The 21,876-nt window shown below is 55.3% G+C and overlaps 12 protein-coding genes across 12 annotated transcripts; 6 read left to right on the top strand and 6 right to left on the bottom strand.

Moving 5' to 3' along the window:
• Positions 1-312: 312 nt before the first annotated feature.
• Positions 313-2,570, bottom strand: BJX67DRAFT_371785 (Zn(II)2Cys6 transcription factor; the record flags this gene model as incomplete). The annotated part of the gene is made up of 8 exons (XM_071031138.1): positions 313-511; positions 566-709; positions 754-949; positions 997-1,286; positions 1,333-1,419; positions 1,467-2,267; positions 2,313-2,422; positions 2,484-2,570. 8 exons carry the CDS (start codon positions 2,568-2,570, stop codon positions 313-315), a joined length of 1,914 nt encoding a protein of 637 aa, XP_070886794.1.
• A 315-nt stretch (positions 2,571-2,885) lies between these two features.
• Positions 2,886-4,777, bottom strand: BJX67DRAFT_387670 (flavin-containing monooxygenase; the record flags this gene model as incomplete). Its single annotated transcript, XM_071034255.1, has 2 exons — positions 2,886-4,114; positions 4,162-4,777. 2 exons carry the CDS (start codon positions 4,775-4,777, stop codon positions 2,886-2,888), a joined length of 1,845 nt encoding a protein of 614 aa, XP_070886793.1.
• Positions 4,778-5,393: 616 nt separating this feature from the next.
• Positions 5,394-7,220, top strand: BJX67DRAFT_387669 (major facilitator superfamily domain-containing protein; the record flags this gene model as incomplete). The annotated part of the gene is made up of 9 exons (XM_071034254.1): positions 5,394-5,500; positions 5,558-5,640; positions 5,692-5,851; positions 5,903-6,027; positions 6,074-6,173; positions 6,218-6,306; positions 6,357-6,474; positions 6,522-6,820; positions 6,874-7,220. The coding sequence occupies 9 exons, from the start codon at positions 5,394-5,396 to the stop codon at positions 7,218-7,220; spliced, it is 1,428 nt and encodes a 475-aa protein (XP_070886792.1).
• Positions 7,221-7,328: 108 nt separating this feature from the next.
• Positions 7,329-8,033, bottom strand: BJX67DRAFT_380750 (uncharacterized protein; the record flags this gene model as incomplete). Its single annotated transcript, XM_071032859.1, has 1 exon — positions 7,329-8,033. The coding sequence occupies one exon, from the start codon at positions 8,031-8,033 to the stop codon at positions 7,329-7,331; it is 705 nt and encodes a 234-aa protein (XP_070886791.1).
• Positions 8,034-8,353: 320 nt separating this feature from the next.
• On the top strand, positions 8,354-9,651 carry BJX67DRAFT_77608 (uncharacterized protein). Its single transcript, XM_071035438.1, has 3 exons — positions 8,354-8,970; positions 9,027-9,373; positions 9,426-9,651. The coding sequence occupies exons 1-3, from the start codon at positions 8,547-8,549 to the stop codon at positions 9,579-9,581; spliced, it is 927 nt and encodes a 308-aa protein (XP_070886790.1). The 5' UTR covers positions 8,354-8,546; the 3' UTR covers positions 9,582-9,651.
• Positions 9,652-9,779: 128 nt separating this feature from the next.
• BJX67DRAFT_380748 (aromatic alcohol reductase) lies at positions 9,780-10,805 on the bottom strand (the record flags this gene model as incomplete). The annotated part of the gene is made up of 3 exons (XM_071032858.1): positions 9,780-10,244; positions 10,308-10,721; positions 10,770-10,805. The coding sequence occupies 3 exons, from the start codon at positions 10,803-10,805 to the stop codon at positions 9,780-9,782; spliced, it is 915 nt and encodes a 304-aa protein (XP_070886789.1).
• A 266-nt stretch (positions 10,806-11,071) lies between these two features.
• BJX67DRAFT_371782 (transcription factor domain-containing protein) lies at positions 11,072-12,813 on the top strand (the record flags this gene model as incomplete). Its single annotated transcript, XM_071031137.1, has 3 exons — positions 11,072-11,712; positions 11,762-11,852; positions 11,896-12,813. 3 exons carry the CDS (start codon positions 11,072-11,074, stop codon positions 12,811-12,813), a joined length of 1,650 nt encoding a protein of 549 aa, XP_070886788.1.
• A 319-nt stretch (positions 12,814-13,132) lies between these two features.
• BJX67DRAFT_352289 (glutathione S-transferase family protein) lies at positions 13,133-14,068 on the top strand. The gene has a single exon (XM_071029003.1). It carries the CDS (start codon positions 13,159-13,161, stop codon positions 13,807-13,809), a length of 651 nt encoding a protein of 216 aa, XP_070886787.1. The 5' UTR covers positions 13,133-13,158; the 3' UTR covers positions 13,810-14,068.
• On the bottom strand, positions 13,346-15,293 carry BJX67DRAFT_387665 (NAD(P)-dependent alcohol dehydrogenase). The gene is made up of 2 exons (XM_071034253.1): positions 15,065-15,293; positions 13,346-15,006 (listed from the first exon to the last, which is right to left on the bottom strand). The coding sequence occupies exons 1-2, from the start codon at positions 15,264-15,266 to the stop codon at positions 14,054-14,056; spliced, it is 1,155 nt and encodes a 384-aa protein (XP_070886786.1). The 5' UTR covers positions 15,267-15,293; the 3' UTR covers positions 13,346-14,053.
• Positions 15,294-16,175: 882 nt separating this feature from the next.
• On the top strand, positions 16,176-17,168 carry BJX67DRAFT_380744 (uncharacterized protein; the record flags this gene model as incomplete). Its single annotated transcript, XM_071032857.1, has 1 exon — positions 16,176-17,168. The coding sequence occupies one exon, from the start codon at positions 16,176-16,178 to the stop codon at positions 17,166-17,168; it is 993 nt and encodes a 330-aa protein (XP_070886785.1).
• A 1,689-nt stretch (positions 17,169-18,857) lies between these two features.
• Positions 18,858-19,911, top strand: BJX67DRAFT_387661 (zinc-binding alcohol dehydrogenase family protein; the record flags this gene model as incomplete). The annotated part of the gene is made up of 1 exon (XM_071034252.1): positions 18,858-19,911. One exon carries the CDS (start codon positions 18,858-18,860, stop codon positions 19,881-19,883), a length of 1,026 nt encoding a protein of 341 aa, XP_070886784.1. The 3' UTR covers positions 19,884-19,911.
• Positions 19,912-20,007: 96 nt separating this feature from the next.
• Positions 20,008-21,875, bottom strand: BJX67DRAFT_371778 (major facilitator superfamily domain-containing protein; the record flags this gene model as incomplete). The annotated part of the gene is made up of 2 exons (XM_071031136.1): positions 20,008-21,251; positions 21,860-21,875. 2 exons carry the CDS (start codon positions 21,873-21,875, stop codon positions 20,008-20,010), a joined length of 1,260 nt encoding a protein of 419 aa, XP_070886783.1.
• Position 21,876: the final 1 nt, after the last annotated feature.

Below are 21,876 nucleotides of genomic sequence, written 5' to 3'. Positions count from 1 at the left end.
TGTGTGCGCTGGAGTTATGGAGTATGCGACGCTAGGGGGGAGGTCAACGAGGAGTATCTATATCCAAGCTGCGCATTGTATACTGTTGCGTAACAGTAATGTTCAAACCAGAGTTCTCAAGAGATCCTAGCGACAATCATCTGGCAGGAACGAATCCGGAGGTGGGCTCTCTCTCCAAGCGACGGAGGGTGTCCGATGTGGAGATGCGTTGACTGACTGACTCGGAGAGACCTCCAACTCCGAGCTGTCTTGCGTACAATGGCTGGTTTACTTGGCAGGCTATTGTCACTCTCTTGATTCAATATGATTAGGCTACGGCAAAATTAGGTCCTGACACAAGATCGTCGCTATCTCCGCATCCTTCGCCAGCGTCGGACTCGACGGAGCAGCCTCCTGCAGGAAGCTAAGTGCAAACGCACACCACGAGTGGTATCTCGCTGGCAGAACCTGGTGGAGCCGTGGCTCGAGATTACACCGGAAGCAGTAAACTAAGAGAAGCTGGCCAAATAGCCTGTTCCGGTCAGTAAGAGATCGAGACTGCGGAGAGGAGACGCACTGCGAACACATGAAGAACTTCAGCGGCATGCAGCTCTTCATGACGCAGATCACTCGCATGATCGGCTCCCAGCTGAATATCTGGTGGAAGATCTCTGTACACCGGTGCAGCTCCTCGTCGGTAGTCTCTTTCGGGCGGCTCAGGATTTTGTGCCTTCATGCGTTAGCATTACGTCGTCGGAAGACGCAGAGACCTACAGGAATGGCCTTCCAAAGTGGAACTTGGCGATGATATACCGAAACCGCAGCCACGAGACAACCAGGATCTCGCCTGGTGAATCAGGCGACGGTGCTAGCCGGTCGTCGTCAAACTGAAGAGCAGCAGGTAATCGATTACGCCACCGTTCAAGCTGCTGATGGAGCTCCTCCGCAACAGATTGCGAGGAGTATTCACCTAAACGGTCAACAAAAAGTCCGCTTAGAGACTTGGGGGGGGCATACTCGTCACGAAAATACTCGTCTTCGTCCTCGTCAGGAGGATGCGATGAGCGACCTGGGCTAGGAAGTGATACTGGAAGAACGACTCCTCCTCGTCCGTCTCCGAGTCGACCGGTAAGAAGGACGGCTGCTTCATCCTGACGAACTTCGGCAGCGGTATCCGCTGCGCCATATCATCTAGTTGGCATCCTGGCAGCTTCAGCTCCTGGGATAGGATGGCGTCAAACATGACGACGTTCCAGAACAGGCGAGACTGCATGTCTGCGATCCACTCGTCGCACGGGTTTGGGACACTGCCGCACGTTAACCCAGACCTACCGCACGGTGAGGCTCACGTACTTCTCCCAGAACATCCGACAACAGGTGCTTGCTCGCGCGGTCATCGTCCACCAGTCGACAGGCCGGACTAGTTGCGCGTAGTACAGGCTGCGCGTCTGTTAGTATTACATTCCTCAGACTGAAGGAGTGCGTACCCTGAGAGCAAGTAGTATTGGCAGCTCTGCATGCAGTTGCCATTGATCAACCAGCCGATGCGTTTCCGTGCGTCATTGAAGAAGACGAGCCCAGGCGTACTGCCATCGATATTCGAGCGCTTGTCCTCATATGTGCCACCATGAGATGAGGAAGCCCATCGACTGTGGGTGCGGAATTCGCTGGCCTCGCGGAGGGCACCTTTAGCCCAGCAGCCCAGAGCCATAACTACCAGCACCACGCAGCTTTCGACATCATAGCCGAAGTCTCCGTGGATAGCCGCAGGAAGGGTGTGCCGGAGGAAGAACGTGCGATCGACAATCGGGTATGTAAGGTGGAAGGTCGCGAAATACGAGTCACACAGCTCCTTGACCAGCGATACACTGAGATTCCCCAGCGGCTCAGGATCTTCCTTGCCCCCCGGCCGCACTCCGAGTGGAAGACGCCGTCTATGCAGCTCAAGCGAGGTCGAATAGTCGATGCCACATTCGCTCACAAGCAGCTGGACAGCCTCGGGGAGCATGGAGAGGACAGGCTTCCACGCAAGGACCTGGTGCGCACTCCATGGTACGATAGCTGACTGTGGATATCGCGGCGCGGTCTCCTCCACCACGTCTTGTGCCGACGGAGAGATGTAACGGGAGGATGGGGGGTTTTCATACACTGCAGCCTGCTCGCCTCCGTCGGCTGCCCATGGCTCGGTCGCATGCGACGAGGAAGTCGGCGTCTTTGTCGTCAGGCTGTCGACCTTGGACTCGAGCCTCCCCAAGATGCGGAGTAGCGTGTCTGAAGACAGCTCACTGCTGGTTGGGGTCAACGGACGTCGACCTTCTTGGTGGGACACCTACCGAGAGGGCTTGCGATAGCTGTAGACACACTCCACCCCGAGGCTGCGACACAGACCACAGGGGAACTGCTCGTCGCATCGCGTCTTCTTCACGCGGCATCGCTCGCAGGCCTACTCTGGAGTCAGTCGTTGACTATTGCCTGCGAATCGGAGTCAGTCCACTGCTGCATACCTGTCGTGCGACATCCTGGCGCCGTCTTTTGCCCGGCCGTTCGGTGGTGCGCTCCGGGGTTGGCCCGTCGCCGTCGTGGCTAGTCATGGTATACACGGCAGAACTGGGAATACCAACAATGACACGGTGGACACGAGTCAAGTGAACGCGGAATCGGTCTGATTTCAAGCCCTCCGGAGCCCTCCGGACGTGCGGGGACTGCTGGCTCTGCTGGGGCTCTCCAAATCCCGGGGATTTTGATAGGCGAAGATCCCCCCTAAACGATGGCGGGGAGGTCCACAATACGCTTGGTACTGGGCCAATGATCAGAGTGTGTGATTGGAAACTCGATGAGAGTGCTGGGAGTCTCTGGAGATCTAGAAGTTGGTCAAGTATCTCAGTGCTCATTGTCGCATTCGTTCGCTAAGATGACAGCCCTACTTCAGCTGCCTTGATTTGCAGCCCTAATATCTTCGAATAGTATCTCGAAATCGCCAGATTGCCCCCCATGAACCACAGTCCCGGATGCCCTGACGGCCTCCAAATGCCACGCATCTCCCCATTCGCGTCAAAGCCCCAGACATCTCCAACGGCATCCGCAGTTTCAGCGCCGAACAGCCGTCGTGTTTGCGTCCTCATGTTCTGATAGCCCGTCGCTAGGATAATCTCATCGGCTTCAAGTTCACTGCCATCAGCAAATCGAAGACCATGAGGCAGGACCTGGTCGATTTCAACCCCCTGCTTGATCTTGATCTTCCCGTCAACAATCAGTTGGCTCGCCCCAACATCAATGTAGTACCCGCCTCCACGCTGGAAATACTTCAGCAATAGCCCTGCGTCGTTTGGCCCTTTATCCACCTTAAAGCCTGCTCGGTCAAGTCCCTCCAGCGTTGCCTTGTCGTGCTCATTCTGCAATGCAGTGACACCAATCTGCTGCACCTTGAGCAATTCCACAGGCAACCCCCAAAACCACAGATCGGCATCCTCTGTCGGTGGCCCATTCTCATCATACAGTCCAGCCAGTCCAATGTCCGTAATTGCTTCAGAAGAGATTACGCAAGTCGTACTTCGCTGGACCATGGTAACGTCGTATCCCTTCTCGAAGAAGTCCTGCGCAATATCGTGCCCCGAGTTGCAGGACCCGACAACGATCGCCTTCTTGCCTTTATTTGCGTGTAGAGCGCCCCTGAAGTCGGAGCTGTGACATATACGATCGCCTTTAAACGTATCAAGACCAGCCAACGGTGGAACATACTTCTCACCGGAGTGGCCGGTGGCTTGGACGATGTGTCGGGGATGAACAGTTCTCATAGACACCGTATCATCGGGATTGCGGCGCTCCAAAACAACCGTCCACTTTTTGCCGTCCCAAGTCGGTGTTTTGAGGGTCGTTCTCGTCCAGACATTCAGTTCAAGGATCTTAGCATACGCTTCGAACCATTCGGCAAGCTTGTCCTTGGGCGTGAAGACCGGCCAGTGAGGCGGAAAGCTGACGTACGGCATGTGGTCATACCAGACTGGGTCGTGGAGGACAAGTTGACGGTATCGCTGGCGCCAGTTGTCTCCGATGCGGTCATTCTGGTCGATTATCAGAGTGTCAACGTTGAGCATTTTGAGTCGCGCAGCGGCAGTCAGGCCACCTTGACCGGCTCCTAGTTACCAGTTAGAGATGGCCTAGGAATCGGGATTAAAGACATACCAATGATCAAGACAGCTGGCTCCTTCTCACTGAATTCTGCATCTTCCTCCCGTCGCTCCCGCCAGTTCTTCCGGTCTGGCTGTCCTCCATGCTCGACTCGTTTCGAGCGACGGCCATGCAGAGGCTCTTCATGTCCCTTCAGCTCGACGAGCGAGGTAAAGAATGTGAGGATCTTCCATTGGCCATTCTCCTCCGCGAGTCTGACAATGCCTCTTCCTTTTCCAAAGTCAAGGGTGATATTCGTGAAGAACTGAATACCGTGGGAGTTCCCGAGACCATCAAGAGTACAGGCAGTTGGCTGTCGGAACGCAGATGATCTGTCGATATCGACTTCTAGGCGAGCTTTATGGCTTTCGAGAAAGGTGGTAATCTCCGTGTGGCCTTTCAAGGTCTTCAGATCCCAAGACAGACACAGGTGGTCTCGCCAATATCCATCGCCGTAGAAGAGAGCAGCGACGGTGTCGAAGCCTCCCTTCGCCAATGCTTTGTTAAAGCGGTCGACCACGCCTTGTGCGATCGTGTCCGCCTCTCCTATGGAGAGATTCGATGGCGATGTCGCTGGGAACTTGCCAACGGCGACATTGACTGGCCCAGCTTGATTGGATGAGAGGGTCATGGTTGACTCGGGAATGCAATATTCAGTGCTCACCTCTCAGCATTTCCTGTTGAGCCCAGATATATACACCTGCCATGCCTTTACACAAAGCTCACAATCGTCGTATTCGTGTTTCACCCCGCGTTCTCCACCGACCGTCTTCGACCATCGCAGCATCTCCGAGTTTCACAGGACGACTTCATGTCCGGGGCCTCCGATCGTTAAAGTTGGAGAAGTGACTTTACCATCGGAGATGGAACGCAGCTCCGAGGATCATCGTAAACGCCGCCCAATCTGGCGAGTCGTGTAACCCTCCACGGCTGGCTGTTGTTGGCTGCAGCAGGCAGGGGTGCCACCCGCCGACCTTTTCACACAATTCCAGTTCCAGAATGTTGGAGATGTCTTCAGGCTTCTTGAATCGCGGCCCAGGCAGCTGACTCAAACTCTTATGAGTCGTGCCTTGGACCAAGACATTGGAGATCTGGGGTAAACGACGTTGCGGGGGCTGTGGAGACTGCAGTGCGGCCCCGGCCATCTCCTTAAATAACTTCATGGAGCAGCTGCTTCTGTCGCTCACTTCTTCTCCATCTGCTTCAGTCGCCTCGTCTTGCGCAAAGCAACGCTCTTCCCCGTCGACATGTTCTCCAGCGATAACCTGGAAGCGGACCTGGACACCAAACCTCAGCCAAGCCATACCGAGGATGTCCAAGCGCTCAGCATGGAGGATCTGGAAGCTGAAAAGAGGTAACACCCGGAGCGCTCGTGTCTTTCTGGATGAGTATTGACGGTCCTGTCACCCAGGCTCGTCCGACGGATCGATAAACGCCTCCTCCTCCCGACAGCGATCATCTATCTGCTGTGCTACCTTGATAGATCGAACGTCGGTGCGTCACCATCTCCCCGTCGAATCGGGATAGCTTGCTGATACGATGCAGGGAATGCCCGAATCATGAACTCCACGACAAACGACACCCTCATGGACACGAACGGTATCACCAACCATGACTACACGATCGCCATGATGCTCTTCCTGGTCGCATACTCCATCTTCGAGGCACCAAGCAACCTCGCCCTCAAGAAGTTCCAGCCTCACAGGTGAGTGCCTGCATCGATCTATGACATCGACCCTAATAGCCTCTGGTGCAGATGGCTCGGCTTTCTTGTCGTTGCATTCGGCGCGTTCTGCACAGGCATCGGCTTTACACACAGCTACTGGGAGCTGGCTGTTCTCCGATTCTTCCTTGGTGCTGCGGAGGCAGGAGTATTCCCTGGTATGAACCCGATTACAAGATATCTTGGAGTGTACTGACTCGGAAGGCATGATTTTTTACTTCACCTTCTGGTATAAACCGCAGGAGCGGGCTATTCGGATCGCAGTTTTCATGTGCAGTGCCACCCTTTCTGGCGCATTCGGCGGGTAGGTATCTCTGTGACGCTTGAGCGCGCCTGCTGACCATCCAGTGCAATCGCATACGGGGTTGGAAAGTTGAACGGCAGTCACGGCTTCGAAGGATGGAGATGGCTGTTCATCATCGAAGGCCTTCCCTCCAGTGAGTTGACCTCCTTCAACTGTCTCCACGCCGCTCATTCCTTTGTACAGTTGTCGTTGGGATTCTCGTGTTCTTTTTCCTTCCCAGCTACCCCGAACAGGCCGGCTGGTTGACGGAAGAGGAGAAAGAGCTGCAAATCCGGCGATTAGGAGCCTACCGTAACGCTGGGTGAGTTGACTCATTGCCCTGAGAAGATCTATACTGAACCATCGCAGCGAAGACAAGCTCAACTGGAAAGATGCGAAGGAAACCCTTACATCAATCCGGCTGTACATGCACTACCTAACCTACATGACGGTAGGCACGGGTGTTGCCTCGCTCGCCTACTTCGCCCCGACTATCGTCGAGGGACTGGGCTACAGTGACCTCCGCGCGCAGCTCTTCACTGTGCCTCCTTACGGAATCGCATACCCTATCACGCTGCTCCTAGCCTGGCTCTCGGACCGCACCAAGTCTCGGGGTTATATCGCACTCTGCGCGTCTGGGGCTGCATCCATTGCATTCATCATCCAAGGTAATGCACGACCAAATGCTATGCTATTAAGCTAGCCATTAACAGAATCACAGCCTGCCTCCCTGCCGACGCATTCACAGCCCGCTACATCTTCCTCATTGTCGCCACAGCTGGCGTATTCGGCGGCCTCCCCTCCCTCAACGCCTGGGTAGGCGACAACGTCCGCAACGTGACGGCGAGCTCCCTCACGATCGCTCTGAACATCGCCTTCTCTGGACCCGGCCAGATCATCGGTGTCTGGATCTATCGGCCGCAGGATGCACCGGCGTATCGTCTGGGCCACGGAGTCAATGCCGGCATGAGCTTTGTCTCGGCGTGTCTGGCTCTGGGGTTGACGCTGCACTATCGCCGGGCGAATAGGAAGATGAAGGGGACTAACGAGATTCCGTGGGTGTCGTAGGATATTGGATTAGATGTGGAATTTCGTTTGCGGGTTAAGATTCCAAGGCGCAGTTAGGTGTAGGAATGGATATCGAGACTTGGTGATCTCTCATTCTATCATTCTAAGTTAAACATCATATTCCACCTCATCAACACTCGGCACTCTATCCAACTTGATCTCCAGAAACTTTGCAACAGCCTGCACGCTCTCCCAGATAGCCTGCACCCGCTCCTTACTCTGCCCAATCCGCCTCGTCCCACGAATATGCCAATGCGTCTCGAGCCTCAAATTCTGCATCATAATCCCAGGCAACACAACAAGCTGCGTATCCAAATCATCCAGAACCTGTCGATCAGAAAGGTAAAGCCCATACGTAATCTCCCGACTAATCCACGCGAAATCCCGATGCGCATTGAACAACCCAATCGTCTTCTCAGCGTTGCCCCGGTATACCTTCGCATACCAGTCCATCGCGCGGGCGTGGTTCGCCTCATCACACTGCCACCCCTCACGCGTGGAGCTGTAATCGCGGTCCTCGTCGCGCTCGACATTGCTTATCGCCAGAATCGACTCGATGGGCTTGCACACGCCGACGATGGAGACGGCCTTTACGAGGGCCTCGCGGAGGCGGCGCACGATGGCTCTGCGGGCGTCTGGGGTTGCATTCTCGGGCTTCGAGATCAGGTAGGTGTATAGTTGGTGGGCTTGGTCGGGCTCCGTGGAGGCTGTGAGGGTTGCTATGGCGAGGATGTACCATCTGCTTGGGTCGAAGGCGGCGGAGGCGAACTTTGCTTCGAGGGTTTGGAAGAGGGGGGTTAGGTTTGGTGCCATTTTGGTGACAGTGCGGGGGAGCCAGTGTTTCCTTGCGGTTGTTGATGTTGTTGCTTTATTGGAAGTTTATATCGAGTGTTGGGAGGCCAATGGTTGTGATGGTGGGGGATTATTGTGATACTCCAGTCTGCAGCCACCGGTGGCCAGCCGGGGAGCAAACGGCTTCTCCGAGATTCTCAGACATGATTCATGTTCTCCAACTGATGCGGGGAACTGGACCTTCGAATGGGCGCTGTCCATGGATCGAGCCGGACGAGCCTCCGGGCTCCGGGCCAGCCTTCCCCTCCCCCGCTGTCAATCCAAGGCTTCAAAATTCAATTGTCAAACGCTCCGGAATTCCTCCGTGGATTGATACCTGCTGGAACGGTGTTCGTTCTTACCTCGATATCAGTGTCACAGCTGACCTGGATTAATACAGAGGACATACTGCCGAGGAAGAAGAGTCACTTCAGCGAGGCCCAGATCCTCCACCAAACAGTCCTTGAGCCACGCCTCGGAAGTCCCCAACACAATATGTCCAGCGGACACCTAGATGCCAGCGTCCCTACGCAACTGGCTGGGAATACCGTCATCGTCACAGGCGGCGCAGGCGGAATCGGCGCAGCAACGGCAAAGGTCTTCAACACGTACGGCGCAAATGTCGTCATAGCCGACATCCCCAGCTCAACGGAGCTCGCAGAGAAGACGATCGCTGCATTCCCGCATCCTGAAAGAGCCGTCTTCGTCCCCGTGGACATCCTCGACTGGGCGCAGATGACGCATCTCTTCCGCAGCACGGTCGAGAAATTCGGCGACATTGACACCGTCGTCGCGAACGCGGGCATCATGGAGAAGACGGAGACGCTTGATGTCGAGAGTACCGATGCTGATGGGAACTTGTTGGAGTCTACGGGGGCATTCAAAGTAATTGACGTGAATGTGAAGGGGACGTTGAATAGTAAGGGCACCCCTAAATCCGACGGTGTGGATTAGGATCGAGAACTGACGGGCTAGCCCTACGTCTGGCGATGCATTATATGAAGTCGTCCCCGGCTGAGACGAAAGGACGTAAATCGATCGTTCTGGTGGCGTCAACGTCAGGGTACTTCGGCGGCACTGGGGTGTCGGCATATGTCTCCTCCAAACATGCCATCGTCGGCCTTCTCCGGAGTTCACAGGTGGCTGCGAAGAAACACGGCATCGCAGTCACGGGCATCGCACCCTTCTTCACGACAACGAATATCACAGCCAAGGCCGGGAAGCAGTGGGAGGCTGGTGGGTTGAAGCCGAATACACCAGAGGAGGTGGGGATAGCGATTGCGCAAAAATCAGTCAAGGGAGAGAGTGGGAGTTGCACTTTGGTACGTGGCCTAGTTTCCCCGCGCGGCGTTGGAAATGAACTAACTGGTCAAGGTTGCTGGACCGTTCCGCAAGGAGATGGAATTGAGTAGGACTGAAGTCATGCCGCAATGGCTCGGGCAAGACCTCGTGGACTTTTTCGGGGACGCATTCAAGATCATATCAGGGAGTGGCGGGTATAACCTACCAAACTACAATTCGGTAGAATGATATGCCACCGTAATATCTCATGAACGATCTTTTGGCTTCGCAGCGTACAGACGATTGTTAAAGGCTAGATCATATGCTATTACGGCAGTGTATTTTGTTACCTTCCGGCATATCAATTGTGAATGAATATTGTAGCATCCTCACCACACCCTCATATCACCACGCTTGTCATGCACCGCCAAAATGTCATACGCTAGATCATTTGGATGTGACAGCGCTAACAACCCGCTCAACAGTCTCCCGAATACTCTCCCCCTTGAGCCCGAGTAGCTCATTCGCCAGCACCCTATCCTTTGCATAGTTGGCGCCCAAACCAGAAAGATCGCCAAAGCTCGTCGCGCGCACCAGGGCAAGCGCACCACTAAAGTCACCCTCCCCGAGCTTCCTGGTACCTTCGCTAACCTCTGCATCCGTCGTCGTTCTGGTCACCGTCCACGAGGGCGAGGTCGCTTGTTCAAGGGCGGCGAGAATCTCGTTCTGAGAGGTCTCGACGGAGGAGATATACAGATACTGGTTGGCGGTGGCCTGGGGGCGCTGCAAGACGGAAACCACAGCATCCCCGAGCTGCTTCTCATTAGTCGCTGTAAATCTGCTGTTGCCTCCGTCCCAGATGGTCGCTGTTCGAGATGCGATATCGTAGCCGAGGAAGCCATTGGCGAGGCCCTATCCCGCGTTAGCAGACGTTATGTGCTTGTATGCAATCGAATAAAATGGACGAACACTCACCCAGTCAAGCAAAACCGATGTGGCTAGCCCAGTCCAGGTAAAGGAGTCCGATTCTTTCGACTTCAAGTAGTCAACGACCTCCTTCTTCTGGTTGAACAAGGGTAGCAATCCAAGGACCACCTCGTTCTGGGCATCCGACGAGAATTCCGACGGGAAGAATCTCTTTACACCGGCCTGGATAGCGGCATCAATGAGCTTCTTTTGCTCTCCAAAGCCAGTCGCCCCGACAGCAGAGACGAGGGCATCCTGGCCCTTCAGCGCGTCGTGCAGATCGGCGCTTGAGAAGTCTGTTTTGCGGACATTGGTGCCAGGGGGGAAGGTGGCGTTGCTGGAGGTGCGCGTCAAGACGGTGACCTTAAAGTCAGAGGCATCTAGGAGGGCTCTGAGGATGATTTGGCCGACGTTCCCGCTTGCCTGTAGGCTGTTAGCAGAGAGTACTCATGCTGGGAATGCGCCACATACCCCAACGATGGCAACGTTCTTGAGTAGAGTGGTCATTGCCTGGTGTGCTGAATAGAATGGATCTTATTGAGTCTGGAGATAAACTTGAAGAAGGTGTCTACTTGGATATACACTCCCGACATGGCCTTTTATGCTCCTGGTGCTGCTTTGAAATGCATCGCACAGCCCTCCGCATTCTCCGCCCCAGCCAATCAACGCGACGACGCGACGGACGCCTCCGTTTTCTCCGTTTTCTCCTCACTGCGTCTCGAGCGCCTTCGTCATCGCTTTGCAATCCGAATCAATTCGGTACGATTGTTGACATGCCGCGTCGCGAGATTGCGCCCGGCCGCTCCTGCCTCGAATGCCGTCGCCGCAAAATAAAGTGCGATCGAGCGCGCCCGTGCGCCTACTGCGTCAGGGTGAGGATCGCATGTAAGTACCCCACGCAACGGACAGCCCTTGACGAAGATCCTACTGCTCTCGATCGGATGGCATCTCTGGAGTCGAAACTGCGGGCCGTTGAAAAACGTCTGTCCGAGATTACCGATTCCCCGCGCTCGAGTTTGCTAACAGGAGCGACATCGTCACGCGGAGATGAAAGCTATATATCCCACTCTAGCGATATGGAGCGACTTGGAGGGAGGGAATCCCGGCCGCCCAGTATTCCTTCATCGTCGATTTTGCTGCCGCAGCCTTATATCGAAATTGAGCGGCTCCGTCCGCCCCCGGCAACTATAGCGCTGCTATGGCAGAAGTACCTGGATGTAGTAGACCCTCTTCTCAAGACGTTTCACACTCCAACCGTGCAGAAACTGGTAATGAAAGCCGTCCGTGGCCGGGATGGATTGGATTCACCTTCAGAATGCCTCTTGTTCGTGATATACTATGCCACCGTGGCTGCCATGTCGGAGGAGGACTGTCGAGCCGAGTTTGAGGAGGAGCGGTCTGTACTGTTGAAAGAGTATGATAGCGCCAATTCCGAGATTCGACTGGTTTGCTGACGATTCAAGATATCGAGCTGGGGTCGAATATCTGCTTTCTCGCCTTAATGTTCTCGAATCATCGGACCTGATGGTCTTGCAGGCGCTCACAATCTACCTGGTAAGACGTCACTGCATTTGGTCGATCTGATCTGACCTTCAAGATAACCGGACGATGCGATGAAAACGGACCGGATGTCTACGCCTTGGTAGGCCTCGCCGTCGGAATGGCTCTGAAGATGGGACTCAACCGGGATGGCGCAGAGACTGGACTATCGCCGTTTCAGGTAGAAATGCGACGGCGGTTGTGGTGGCAGCTTTGTATCCTGGACGTCCGGGTAGCTGAGGATCGCCGGTCAGAGCCGTGTATATTGGAGTCCTCGTTCAATACACGGTTACCATCGAATGTATCGGACGCAAACCTCCACCCTGACATGAGCCGCCTCCCAGGTGTTGAGCACGGCCGGACGGAGATGCTATTTAGTCTCGTACGGTTTGAAGGCAGCTACTTTGCCCGACAGATGGTCTTTTCCGATACATTCTCCGAGGCCAATGGCTATATCAAATTATCGACGGCCCAGAAATGCCAGGCGATAGATCTCTTCCAGGAGCGTATCGAAAAGCAATATCTCTCGTATTGCGACGACAGAATCCCACTTGACAAGATCACCATGCTTTCTATGAGACTCATTATCACAAGACTGAAGCTGACGGTCATCAGCCAAACGTCGTTGGAAGCGGAATCAAAATATAAGTCGAAGGCTCAGCGGCGTGATTGGATGACACTATTACAAGACGCTGAGACACTCCGAGCGTATGAGCCGGGGAAACAGTGGCTGTGGCTCTTCCAGACGTACATCGAATGGGATGCATTGGCGCACTTACTCCTTCATCTACGGAATGGGCCTTTCGGGGATGATGCAAGTACGGCCTGGCAGCTGGCTTACCGTGTTTACAACCACTGGAAGGATGCTCAGGCTACTTGGCGAGACCACCGATGGAAGCAGATTGAGGAACTCCGGCTGGAGGTGCTCAGGTCACGTCAAATGGCTCATGCCAACCAGGTTATGGCAGGGACATGAGATAAAAGTAGGAAACACGCTCTGCATAGTGATTCGTATGCGTCTAACAGAGCAGATATTGAATTCTGGCTCCGTGACCAGCATGCGATGGAACAAAGTCCTCGCTGGCGGCCCGGTGGGATGCTTCCCTCGGGATGCGCTGGGGATTTCACAAGATAACTTGCCTCCCGAGGATCTCGAAGCATCCCACCGGAAACAAACACGCGGGGCAGGGCCTGGAAACGACATCGCCTCGTATCCGATTACTAATTCATCAACAGGAGCCCAGCCTGCATATAAAGCGGAATTGCTCCTCATCAGCGGGGTCCCAAGTTTTTTGCATCGTCTTGAACAGGTTCAGCCAATATGCCCGACATCAAATTCTTCTTCGCTCCTGGCGCCTGCAGCGTGGCACCACACGTCCTCCTCCACGAAGCTGGGTTGCCTTACGAACCGATCCAATACAATTACGCCGCCACGGAAATCCAATTCCCTGCAGACTACACGGCCCTGAACCCGAAGCGGCGGGTTCCCGTCCTCGTCGTGGACGGTGAGGTCATCACCGAACTCCCGGCCGTGTCGACCATGATATCACAACTCGCACCCGAGAAGCAGTTCTTCGGAAAGACGCCCCTCGAGACGGTCAGGGTATATGAATGGCTGAACTATCTCTCTGGAACGGTTCATACCGGGACATACGGCCAAATGATCCGACCGTGGCGTTGGACGACAGACGCGGATCCGAAGGCGCACGAGAGGGTCAAGGACAAGGCGAGGGAGCGTCTCGTAGAAAATTTCGCAATTATTGAGGACAAGCTGCAGGGCGTCTATGCCGTGGGCGACGGACTGACTGCTGTTGATCCGTTCTTGTACATTTTGTATCGCTGGGCGAAGACGCGTTCCGGTATTGATCTGAGTCCGTATCCAAAGTATACGGCGTTGGTGGGTGCGCTGGAGAAGAGGGAGAGCGTAAAGACCGTACTCGCGAAGGAAGGCCTGGAGGCGTTGAATGTGTGATTCAAGACAGTGATACTTTCGACGATGACATAGTGAGCATAATGCAGAGATAGTACAGCGACAACCCACGAGCACAGAGACAAGAACGACCAAGGTGCGCGTAGTTTCTACGGCAGTCTCTAACTCAATTGAAATGGAAGATGCAATGGGCTTAACGTCCTTGTTTGTCCTGTTGTCATGGAGATTATGCACATAGTTCATTCAGTGAATACCGTGCCAGTGGTTGATTATACAGACTCGGTAGCTACCATAGTATCACAGGCTTCACCGTCTGTCCACTCTGCATGTCCTGGATGGCCGCCTGAAACTCATCTGCTTGGTAGAATTTAACAATCTTCTCCAAGGGCAACTTCCCCTCCCTGACCCATCTAATTAGCTTAGGAATATACTCTCGAGGAACCACATCCCCCTCGACAACACCCATAAACTGCCTCCCCGACACCATGAACTCATGGATAGGAATCATAAGCTTGCCCGTCTCCGGCGCCGTCCCAACCTGCAGAATCTTCCCCTTGAACCCCGTCATCTTGACGCCTTGCGCAATCAGGCCGGGCACGCCAGTGGTATCGAGTGTGATATTGGTTCCGAGATCGCCAGTAATCGCCCGGACGGCGGCCGTGACCTCTCCTAGATCAGACTCTGCGTCAACTCTGACCACATGCGTCGCACCGAGCTCCTTCGCGAGTTCTAATCTCGACTCGTGTCGATCAATCCCGATAATCTGCGTGCAGCCGACAATTTTGGCGCCCATGACAGCGCTCAGTCCCACGCCTCCTAGTCCAATAACCGCTACTCGGTCGTCTGGGCCGGCGTTGGCCGCGTTAATGATGGCACCGCTGCCAGTCTGAACTCCGCATCCTAGTGGCGAGAGGAGTGTCAGTTCATCTCTGGACTCAACCAGGCCAGAGACATTAACAATTGAGTCCTCGTTAACAATCGAGGAGCTCGCAAAGCTCGACTGGCCAAAGAATTGCCCATAGATATCTGGACCCGACACAGTAGACGATGCCGAAGCCTCCTTGAACACAAAGTTTCCCGGCACGACTTCAAAGTTGATCGCGTTGAAACCCGTACAATGAGCCGGATGGCCCCTGGCACACGGCTCGCAAGATTTACACGACGAGAATGACATGATGACGGGGTCTCCGACCTTGGCTACCCGCGTGTTTGGGCCGATATCTCGGACATACCCAGCACCTGGCCATATCATATTAGCATAAAGCACCGAAATCGTCCTCGTCTATAAGGGACGCACCCTCATGTCCCATAACTCGCGGATAATGAACCCCGAATCCGCTCTCTGCGCCCGCGAAATGGAGATCTGTCTGGCATATCCCTGAGGCGACGACCTCGATGAGGAGCTCCTTTTCCCGGAGCGGGCGAAGGGAGACGTTCTTTAGCTTCCATCCGCCTAATTTATACGAACCATATGAGATGAGGGCCCGTGTAGTTGTCATCTTGTAATGGAGAGAATGTGGGAATTCTGCGACGGAATGGGTGAGGGGGGCGTGATTTGTATGCACTGTGCAGATACCGATGTCGTTGCCGAGAGCGGAGTCGGCGGGGGGTGGGGAAGTCACTGGCCATGATGGGTGGACGAGCTGGTACGGCAATGCTGGAGATTATGCACGAATACAAGGGTTTTCCTAGTATGCCTACGAGTGAATACTGCAGTGAAAGACTCAATGTATCAGGCTAGCTTCACAACCTCCCGTCCAGTACGGCGTCCCTTCACTTGCACCACGACGACGTGGGTTGCACCTAACAGGCGCACTCCAAAGCAAATAGACGCGTGCTCGTCTCTAAGACGACGAGGAATCCCTTCAAGCTGCTATGAGACAAATACATTCGTCATGGTGGTTGCTACGGAGTCGGGGTATTTGGTTGCGGAAAGAGCGCAGACGTTGGGATATCCTTCGCTCGAGGAGCCCTAATCGGCGGCACTTGGACGAAACAGGCGCAGCGTCCGATGTGCTTGACGGCGGCGGCTCGTTCTGAGAACTTAGAAGCTTCGGCCTTTAGACTGGCCACTGCGTGTGGCTCCTGTAGATCAGTATCGTCATCCTCGAGCAGGCTCGGTGAAGAGTGTCGCCCTGGGAGTGACGACATGGTGACCATGGCTACCATGATGGAGCGCTCCTTCTCTGAATATCTTCTCAACATCCTCTCAACACTGTCCTGCACTATGGCAACGGCCTCGCCCTTTATATCTGCTCTTGTTTCCCTTCTCTCTCCTCTCCTCTTCCTTTCCTCTCCACACCACATGGTTGTTTCGATTGCTAGTACCGTACTCGTCTACGCTGCCCTATATCGTGCCCCATTGGTGTTTAGCTTTTCTTTTCTCTTTTCTTTTGGCCAGATTCGCGATGTCTCGCCTATCTGGTTCCGTTCCTCCTCAGGCGGATCTGCATTCAGTCCTTGAGCGGATTCGAGCACGACCAGCCTCTCGCTTGACCTTCGTCCCCCGTCGTGCCTCGATCCGCAGCATCCCAGATCCTCCTGTCCGCTCGTTCTCGTCGTCTCTGACTCGCCGGGACCACGTCCGCTCCCTCCCTGAGGTTGAGCCCCCTCGCCTGGGCTCACGCCTCCGCACTCGCTATGTCCCTCCTCCTGCTCCTCCGACTGCTCCAGAGACCCCTGCTGCTCGCCCCGGTCGTCGCTCCTTCTGCCTGGACACTGTTCCGGGGGCGCCAACTGCGCGTCCCTCCTTCCGCCGATATTCCATCGTTGCGGCGCGACAGGCCAATGCCTCCAGGCCTGCTCCCTCTGAGAGGCCTGCCCTGCCATCCCGGCTGCACCTGCCTGCCCGCACCTCTGGCACGACGCTCGCTACATCCAACAGACCTTCCTTCCGGTCCAGCACCGCTCGTTGGGAGAGGCCTGCAAGGTCTGCTCCTCGCTGGACCGACAAGCCGGTCAAACACGTACATTTCGAACCGACCGTGGAGGTGATTCCCGTCACTCCTTGGATCAACAACCCGGTCAGGCACGTTCATTTCGACCCGGAGCCGGAAGTCGTCACCGTCTCTCGTTGGATTAAGCCCCGATTGCATATGCATCGGTCGGCTTGGGTGCGCCCATCGGCCCAAGCCACACACGCTCGTTCTCGTGAGTCTCCTTCTCACACTCCCGCTCGCTCGCTCGACCCTCTCGAACACGTTTCACGTCTTCTTGCCCGCGCCAGGGAGGCCCGCCTTGCCGGTGGGCCAGTCACTCCTTCCTCCCAGCCCTGCGACCACGGACAATCTCGCCCGCCTCTCAGGTACATGCCTGAACGGGCCCCCAATGTGGTCTTGCAGTCGCGGCTGCACAAGCGAGAGTCGACCCGGCACATGGGATACCTCAGGTCTTACACTTGATATCCCATCTGCGTGTTCTCTCTTTAAGCGCTCTCACCACGCTCGTTCCGCTTGGACTGGCAGTTGACAAGCCCATATCCTCGCTGTCATCAGAGCGATCCACTCGTTTCGTCCTGGAGCAGTCACAAACCCACCCTTTCGCCAGCGGCTTAGAGCACCGCTTTACCGAGTGTAGTCGCCGCGACTACACATCCGCTCGTTTCGTTCTCGCATTTCGGCCATACGACAGCCAGACTGGCGTTCGTCCTGCTGAGTATTGGTGGTGCGTTTCTGCTACGAAACAGGTAATTCATCCCCCTCTCGGGTGTGGTGGCTGTTGCCGTGGCCGTCACTGACGTCTCGCAGAGGACATCCGGCGGTGGTTCCCTATTCACAGGGGTAATAGACGCACCCCCCGTACGCGGGGAAATTAAGTCGTAGTCCATAGCCGGAGCGCCAGTCACCCCCGAACGCTTCCGCCCCCCTCGACCGATCGATACGACGCCCTCTCGCCGCCGCCGCCGCCGCCGCCGCCGACCTACCGACCGACTGACTGCCACCGGGCAATTGCTTTGACTGGAGGACGATGGGGGCAAGTGGCTTCCCCGTTGCTCACCGACGTAACTGACAATGGTGCAGCTGGTTGGTGGGAAACATCGCCAACCCTACTTGGGTATGCTAGCTTCGTGAAACTGTGAGTGACCGTACCTTGATGAGGTTATACAGCTACTAATTAACATGATCAACTGGTGGGGGGGGGAGGGAGGGGAGTGGAGGAGACTAGATTGCAGGGGACGAGGAGAGGGTTGGCCCGTGGTCATTCGGATTTAGATTGGGATGTAAATAGTTCAGCCATTTCATGTACTTCGACCCTTCTTCCAGAGGGCCTGCACCTTATTGTACCTGGCCGCCATTTGTTTTAATGGCATGCTATTCGCGTTCGGGGATTAACGTCTCCCAACTTGTAAACTGGTAGTTGCCTCACTGCGCAAAGCAGGCAGTTCTGATTAAACATCGTCTAGCGCGTTTTGCGACTCGCGAGAAACGATGCCAGCATCTGACATCCCGGGTTTGGGAGTCGATCCTATATGAAATCATATGTGCTTGAGGGCTACGCACTGTAAATATATCTCAAACGAGACAAGGTCGATAAGCAGGAGGTTCTCCAGTCATGACAGCTCGTCAAGCTCGGGACAAACAAACAACGACCCAACTTTTCAACAGCAACCAACTGCCCAGGTGGACGCATCCCTCTCTGCACCTTTTCCACTGTATCCTCGTATTCTTTCCGTTGGCTTTGCTCGAATGATATGGCTCCTCAAGAAACTCCAGAACACGCGGCCCGCCGACGCGCAGTCAGAAGGATCCGAAAGTCTGAGAAATCCGCCCTGGGCAGGCGCGCAACGCTAGCCGAATTGGGAAACGCTGAAGCTGCCCGCGGGCGACAGACGTGAGCGCTCCGTGCGAGGATTGCTAATACATTCGGAGATTGAAGTCGAAGGTAGGAGCAGAATGGTCGGAGATAGTGGGCATCGCCATGTTTCTATCTCGGAAATACGAGTGAGTCCGAATGCACGTCGTGGCAGAGCTCCGAATAGGAAAGTATATATAGCCCTAATGCTCGCAGAAGAATGATCCGATCTCATACTCCCCCGACAACATCAATCTACTTTCCAACTTTTTCTCACTTTGAAGGCAACTGCGATCAAGATGCCCTCTAACTACGCCGCCTGGATCCTCGAGGCCAAAGCCCACCCCTTCGTCGTCAAAGAAGCACCGCTCACCAAACCCTCCGAACATGAAATCCTCGTCAAGAACCACGCCCTCGCTGTCAACCCTATCGACCCCAACCTCCAACAAACAACCTGGTGGCCGCTCAACTTCCCTGCCATCCTCGGCCAAGATGTCGCCGGCGAAGTCATCGAAGTCGGGCCGAGCGTGACCCGATTCAGACCAGGCGACCGCGTCATCGGACACGCCCTCGGGATGGTCTCCAAGACAAATGAGCACAGCGGATTCCAAGCATACACCGTGCTGAACACGACCTTAGCGTCACATATCCCCGATGAGATAAGCTATGAGAGCGCCGCTGTCATTCCGCTTGGACTCTCGACGGCGGCAGTCGGTCTGTTCCAGGATGATTTCTTGAACCTGCAGTATCCGACTGAGCCGCGTGCGCAGCCCACCGGGAACGCCTTGCTGATATGGGGCGGCGCCAGCAGCGTCGGGAGCAGCGCCATCCAACTGGCCGTCGCGGCCGGGTACGAGGTATACACGACTGCGTCGCCGAAGAACTTCGAGTATGTGCAGAATCTCGGGGCCAAAGCGGTGTTTGATTACAATTCCGCTACTGTCGTCGACGACATCGTCGCCGCATTGTCCGGGAAGAAACTAGCTGGTGCTCTCGACTGCATTGGCTCTGTCGGATCAAACGCTACCCAGCTCACTGTGGACGTTGTTCAGCGCGCCGATGGGGTCAAGTTCGTATCTACCACGAAGCGCGGGTTCAAGGCTCCCGCGGACGTCGCGGTCAAGATGATATTCGGGACGACATTGAAGGATAATGCGGTGGGGAAGGCTGTCTACGAGGACTTCTTGCCGAAGGCGCTGAAGGCGAAGACGTTTGTGCCGGCGCCGGAGCCGTGGGTTGTTGGGAAGGGGCTGGAGAGCGTGCAGAAGGCTGTGGATTTGATGGACAAGGGAGTGTCTGCGAAGAAGATTGTTGTTTCTCTGTGATTGTCTCTGCTGTTAGCTTTGGTAAGACGTACAAGAGGATTTCAAGAGAAGAGAAGTGTGAGCATTGATCTATTCTATAATCCAACGTATATTCCAGACAACTCCAGGTAAACTGCTGCAGTTTTTATGCCTTAACTCTCAACGCGAAGCCAAACTTCGCAATCCTCAACGCCAGGAGAATCCCCGCCGCAACCAGAGCACTCACGCCCCCAAACACCCAAAGCCCATTCCAGTTCATGTCACCCCCAAGGATATCCCCTGAGCCCGGCCCCCCAGCAAGAACACCAAACGACATCATCCCAAATCCCATCCCAAGCCGCGTTCCGATCTTGCTCTTGTCTTCGGTCAATGCAACGAAACAGAGCGGTGGAAGCCCAATCAGCGCACCGGTGAAGAACCCCGAGAAGACGGCGATGACAATGAGACCCGCTTCACTCGATACGGTAATCAAGCAGAGGATGAGGATGCCAACCATCGCGCAGCACGGCGTGATGAGGTTGAACGGGCCGAGCTTATCAGCCATGGCATTTGGGATTGTCCGGCCGAAACAGCTGGCTGCGTTGAGGATGGGGACCAGATAAAAGGCCATCTCGTTTGACGTGAGGTTGCGCGCGGTGCCGACGTAGGAGATGTAGAAGAAGAGCGTGAAGAGGGACATGAAGGCGATCAGGCCGCCGATGACGAGGGTCATGTAAGGGATATCCGTAAAGGCGGACCAGTCGATGAGATCTCGGGGTTTGGGCGGTTTGATGCGCTGCTTCATCACGGTGATGGGGAGGAGCAGCGTTCCCAGGGCGATGAAGCCAATGACGCGGACTGACCAGGCGAAGCCAATGGGCTCGATGAGGCGGTTGAGCACGATGGGGTAGATGATACCTCCGAGAGAGGAGCCGGACACGGCGAGACCGAGGGCAGCACCAAGCTTGGAGCTGAAGTAGGTCGGGAGCAGCGAGACGCAGGGAACGAAAAGGCAGCCAGCGCCGATACCGACGCAGAAACCCTGCGCGAGGAGGACCTGCCAATACTCTTTGCATAAGCTGAGCATCATCGTTCCGAAGACGATGCCGAAACTACCAGTCACCAGAAGGGCACGCAGATAGCCACGGTCGTAGATCGGTCCAGTGACGAAACCGACCAAGAGAAGCATTGTCGCTTGCACAGAGCCGATCCATGAGATATCGGAGGAGGATCGCCTGAACAGCGAGCCTGACTCGTAGTAGGTCTGGAAGACTCCGAACGTGTTGAGCAAGCCCCAGGTGTTGAAAAAGAGCATGAACCCTCCGGCAACGTGGAGCCATGCAACAAGCCCCCCGTCTGGAGGAGGACTAGGGCCTGTGGGAGGTTTCGAGAGCCGTTCTGGCGAGGCTTCTTGATCGTGGTTTGCATGCTTCTCGCCGAAGCTTGGGGCCTGGTTAGCGGTGTCAGGGCGATGGTCGCTCATTTTTCTTGCCTTGAAACTTCTGAGTGAAAAGCACAATGCAATTGACAAGCTTCAAGAGATTATATATGGCCTTCTTTGGGGGGGATTGTGTGGAAAGCCCTCGGACTCGGAAATGCGGCTCGGGATTGTCACCGTTTCAGGCCATTGCGAGGCTTATCTCCGGGCCGGGTGTCTGTGAAGGCAGAAAGAGACTGGAACCTGCTATCTCCGAGCTCACGAGCTCGATGGGCCGAGCTGAGGACAGATTCGCGCTGCGTTAGCCCGACGGAGGGGGCTTCATGAGGCGTCTCGCGATACGATCTCTCTCCCTCGCCCTTCACTGTCGCCGATCTCCGAGACTGCCACGTCGCAATGGTGTATTTAGGCCCTTCAAGAGGCTGTCACACCTGCAAAAAACGCAGGAAGAAGGTAGTCCACAATAAACAACCTTACGAGCGCTTTCGAGGACTGACGTTAAGGTAGTGCGATGAGACCCGTCCCGTATGTATACGCCTGTCAATCTGCAGCTGCGCGTCTTCCAGGAATATCTTCTCACCACACAGGGCAGTCATG

This window comes from Aspergillus lucknowensis (genome assembly GCF_044049455.1).
Source record: "Aspergillus lucknowensis strain CBS 449.75 chromosome Unknown BJX67scaffold_17, whole genome shotgun sequence".
NCBI classification, from domain to species: Eukaryota; Fungi; Ascomycota; class Eurotiomycetes; order Eurotiales; family Aspergillaceae; genus Aspergillus; species Aspergillus lucknowensis.
Note: the sequence above shows the minus strand (reverse complement) of the source record. Positions and strands in the feature narration are given on the sequence as shown.

What these genes read in the sequence shown, in the direction of transcription:
- BJX67DRAFT_77608 (XM_071035438.1), top strand. Translation starts at nt 8,547, where the DNA reads ATGTCCAGCGGACACCTAGATGCCAGCGTCCCTACGCAACTGGCTGGG. An exon ending in TGTGAAGGGGACGTTGAATA is followed by an intron (nt 8,971 to 9,026) that starts GTAAGGGCACCC and finishes CTGACGGGCTAG; the next exon opens with CCCTACGTCTGGCGATGCAT. An exon ending in AGAGTGGGAGTTGCACTTTG is followed by an intron (nt 9,374 to 9,425) that starts GTACGTGGCCTA and finishes TAACTGGTCAAG; the next exon opens with GTTGCTGGACCGTTCCGCAA.
- BJX67DRAFT_352289 (XM_071029003.1), top strand. Translation starts at nt 13,159, where the DNA reads ATGCCCGACATCAAATTCTTCTTCGCTCCTGGCGCCTGCAGCGTGGCA.
- BJX67DRAFT_387665 (XM_071034253.1), bottom strand. Translation starts at nt 15,266, where the DNA reads ATGACAACTACACGGGCCCTCATCTCATATGGTTCGTATAAATTAGGC. An exon ending in GCGAGTTATGGGACATGAGG is followed by an intron (nt 15,007 to 15,064) that starts GTGCGTCCCTTA and finishes TGATATGGCCAG; the next exon opens with GTGCTGGGTATGTCCGAGAT.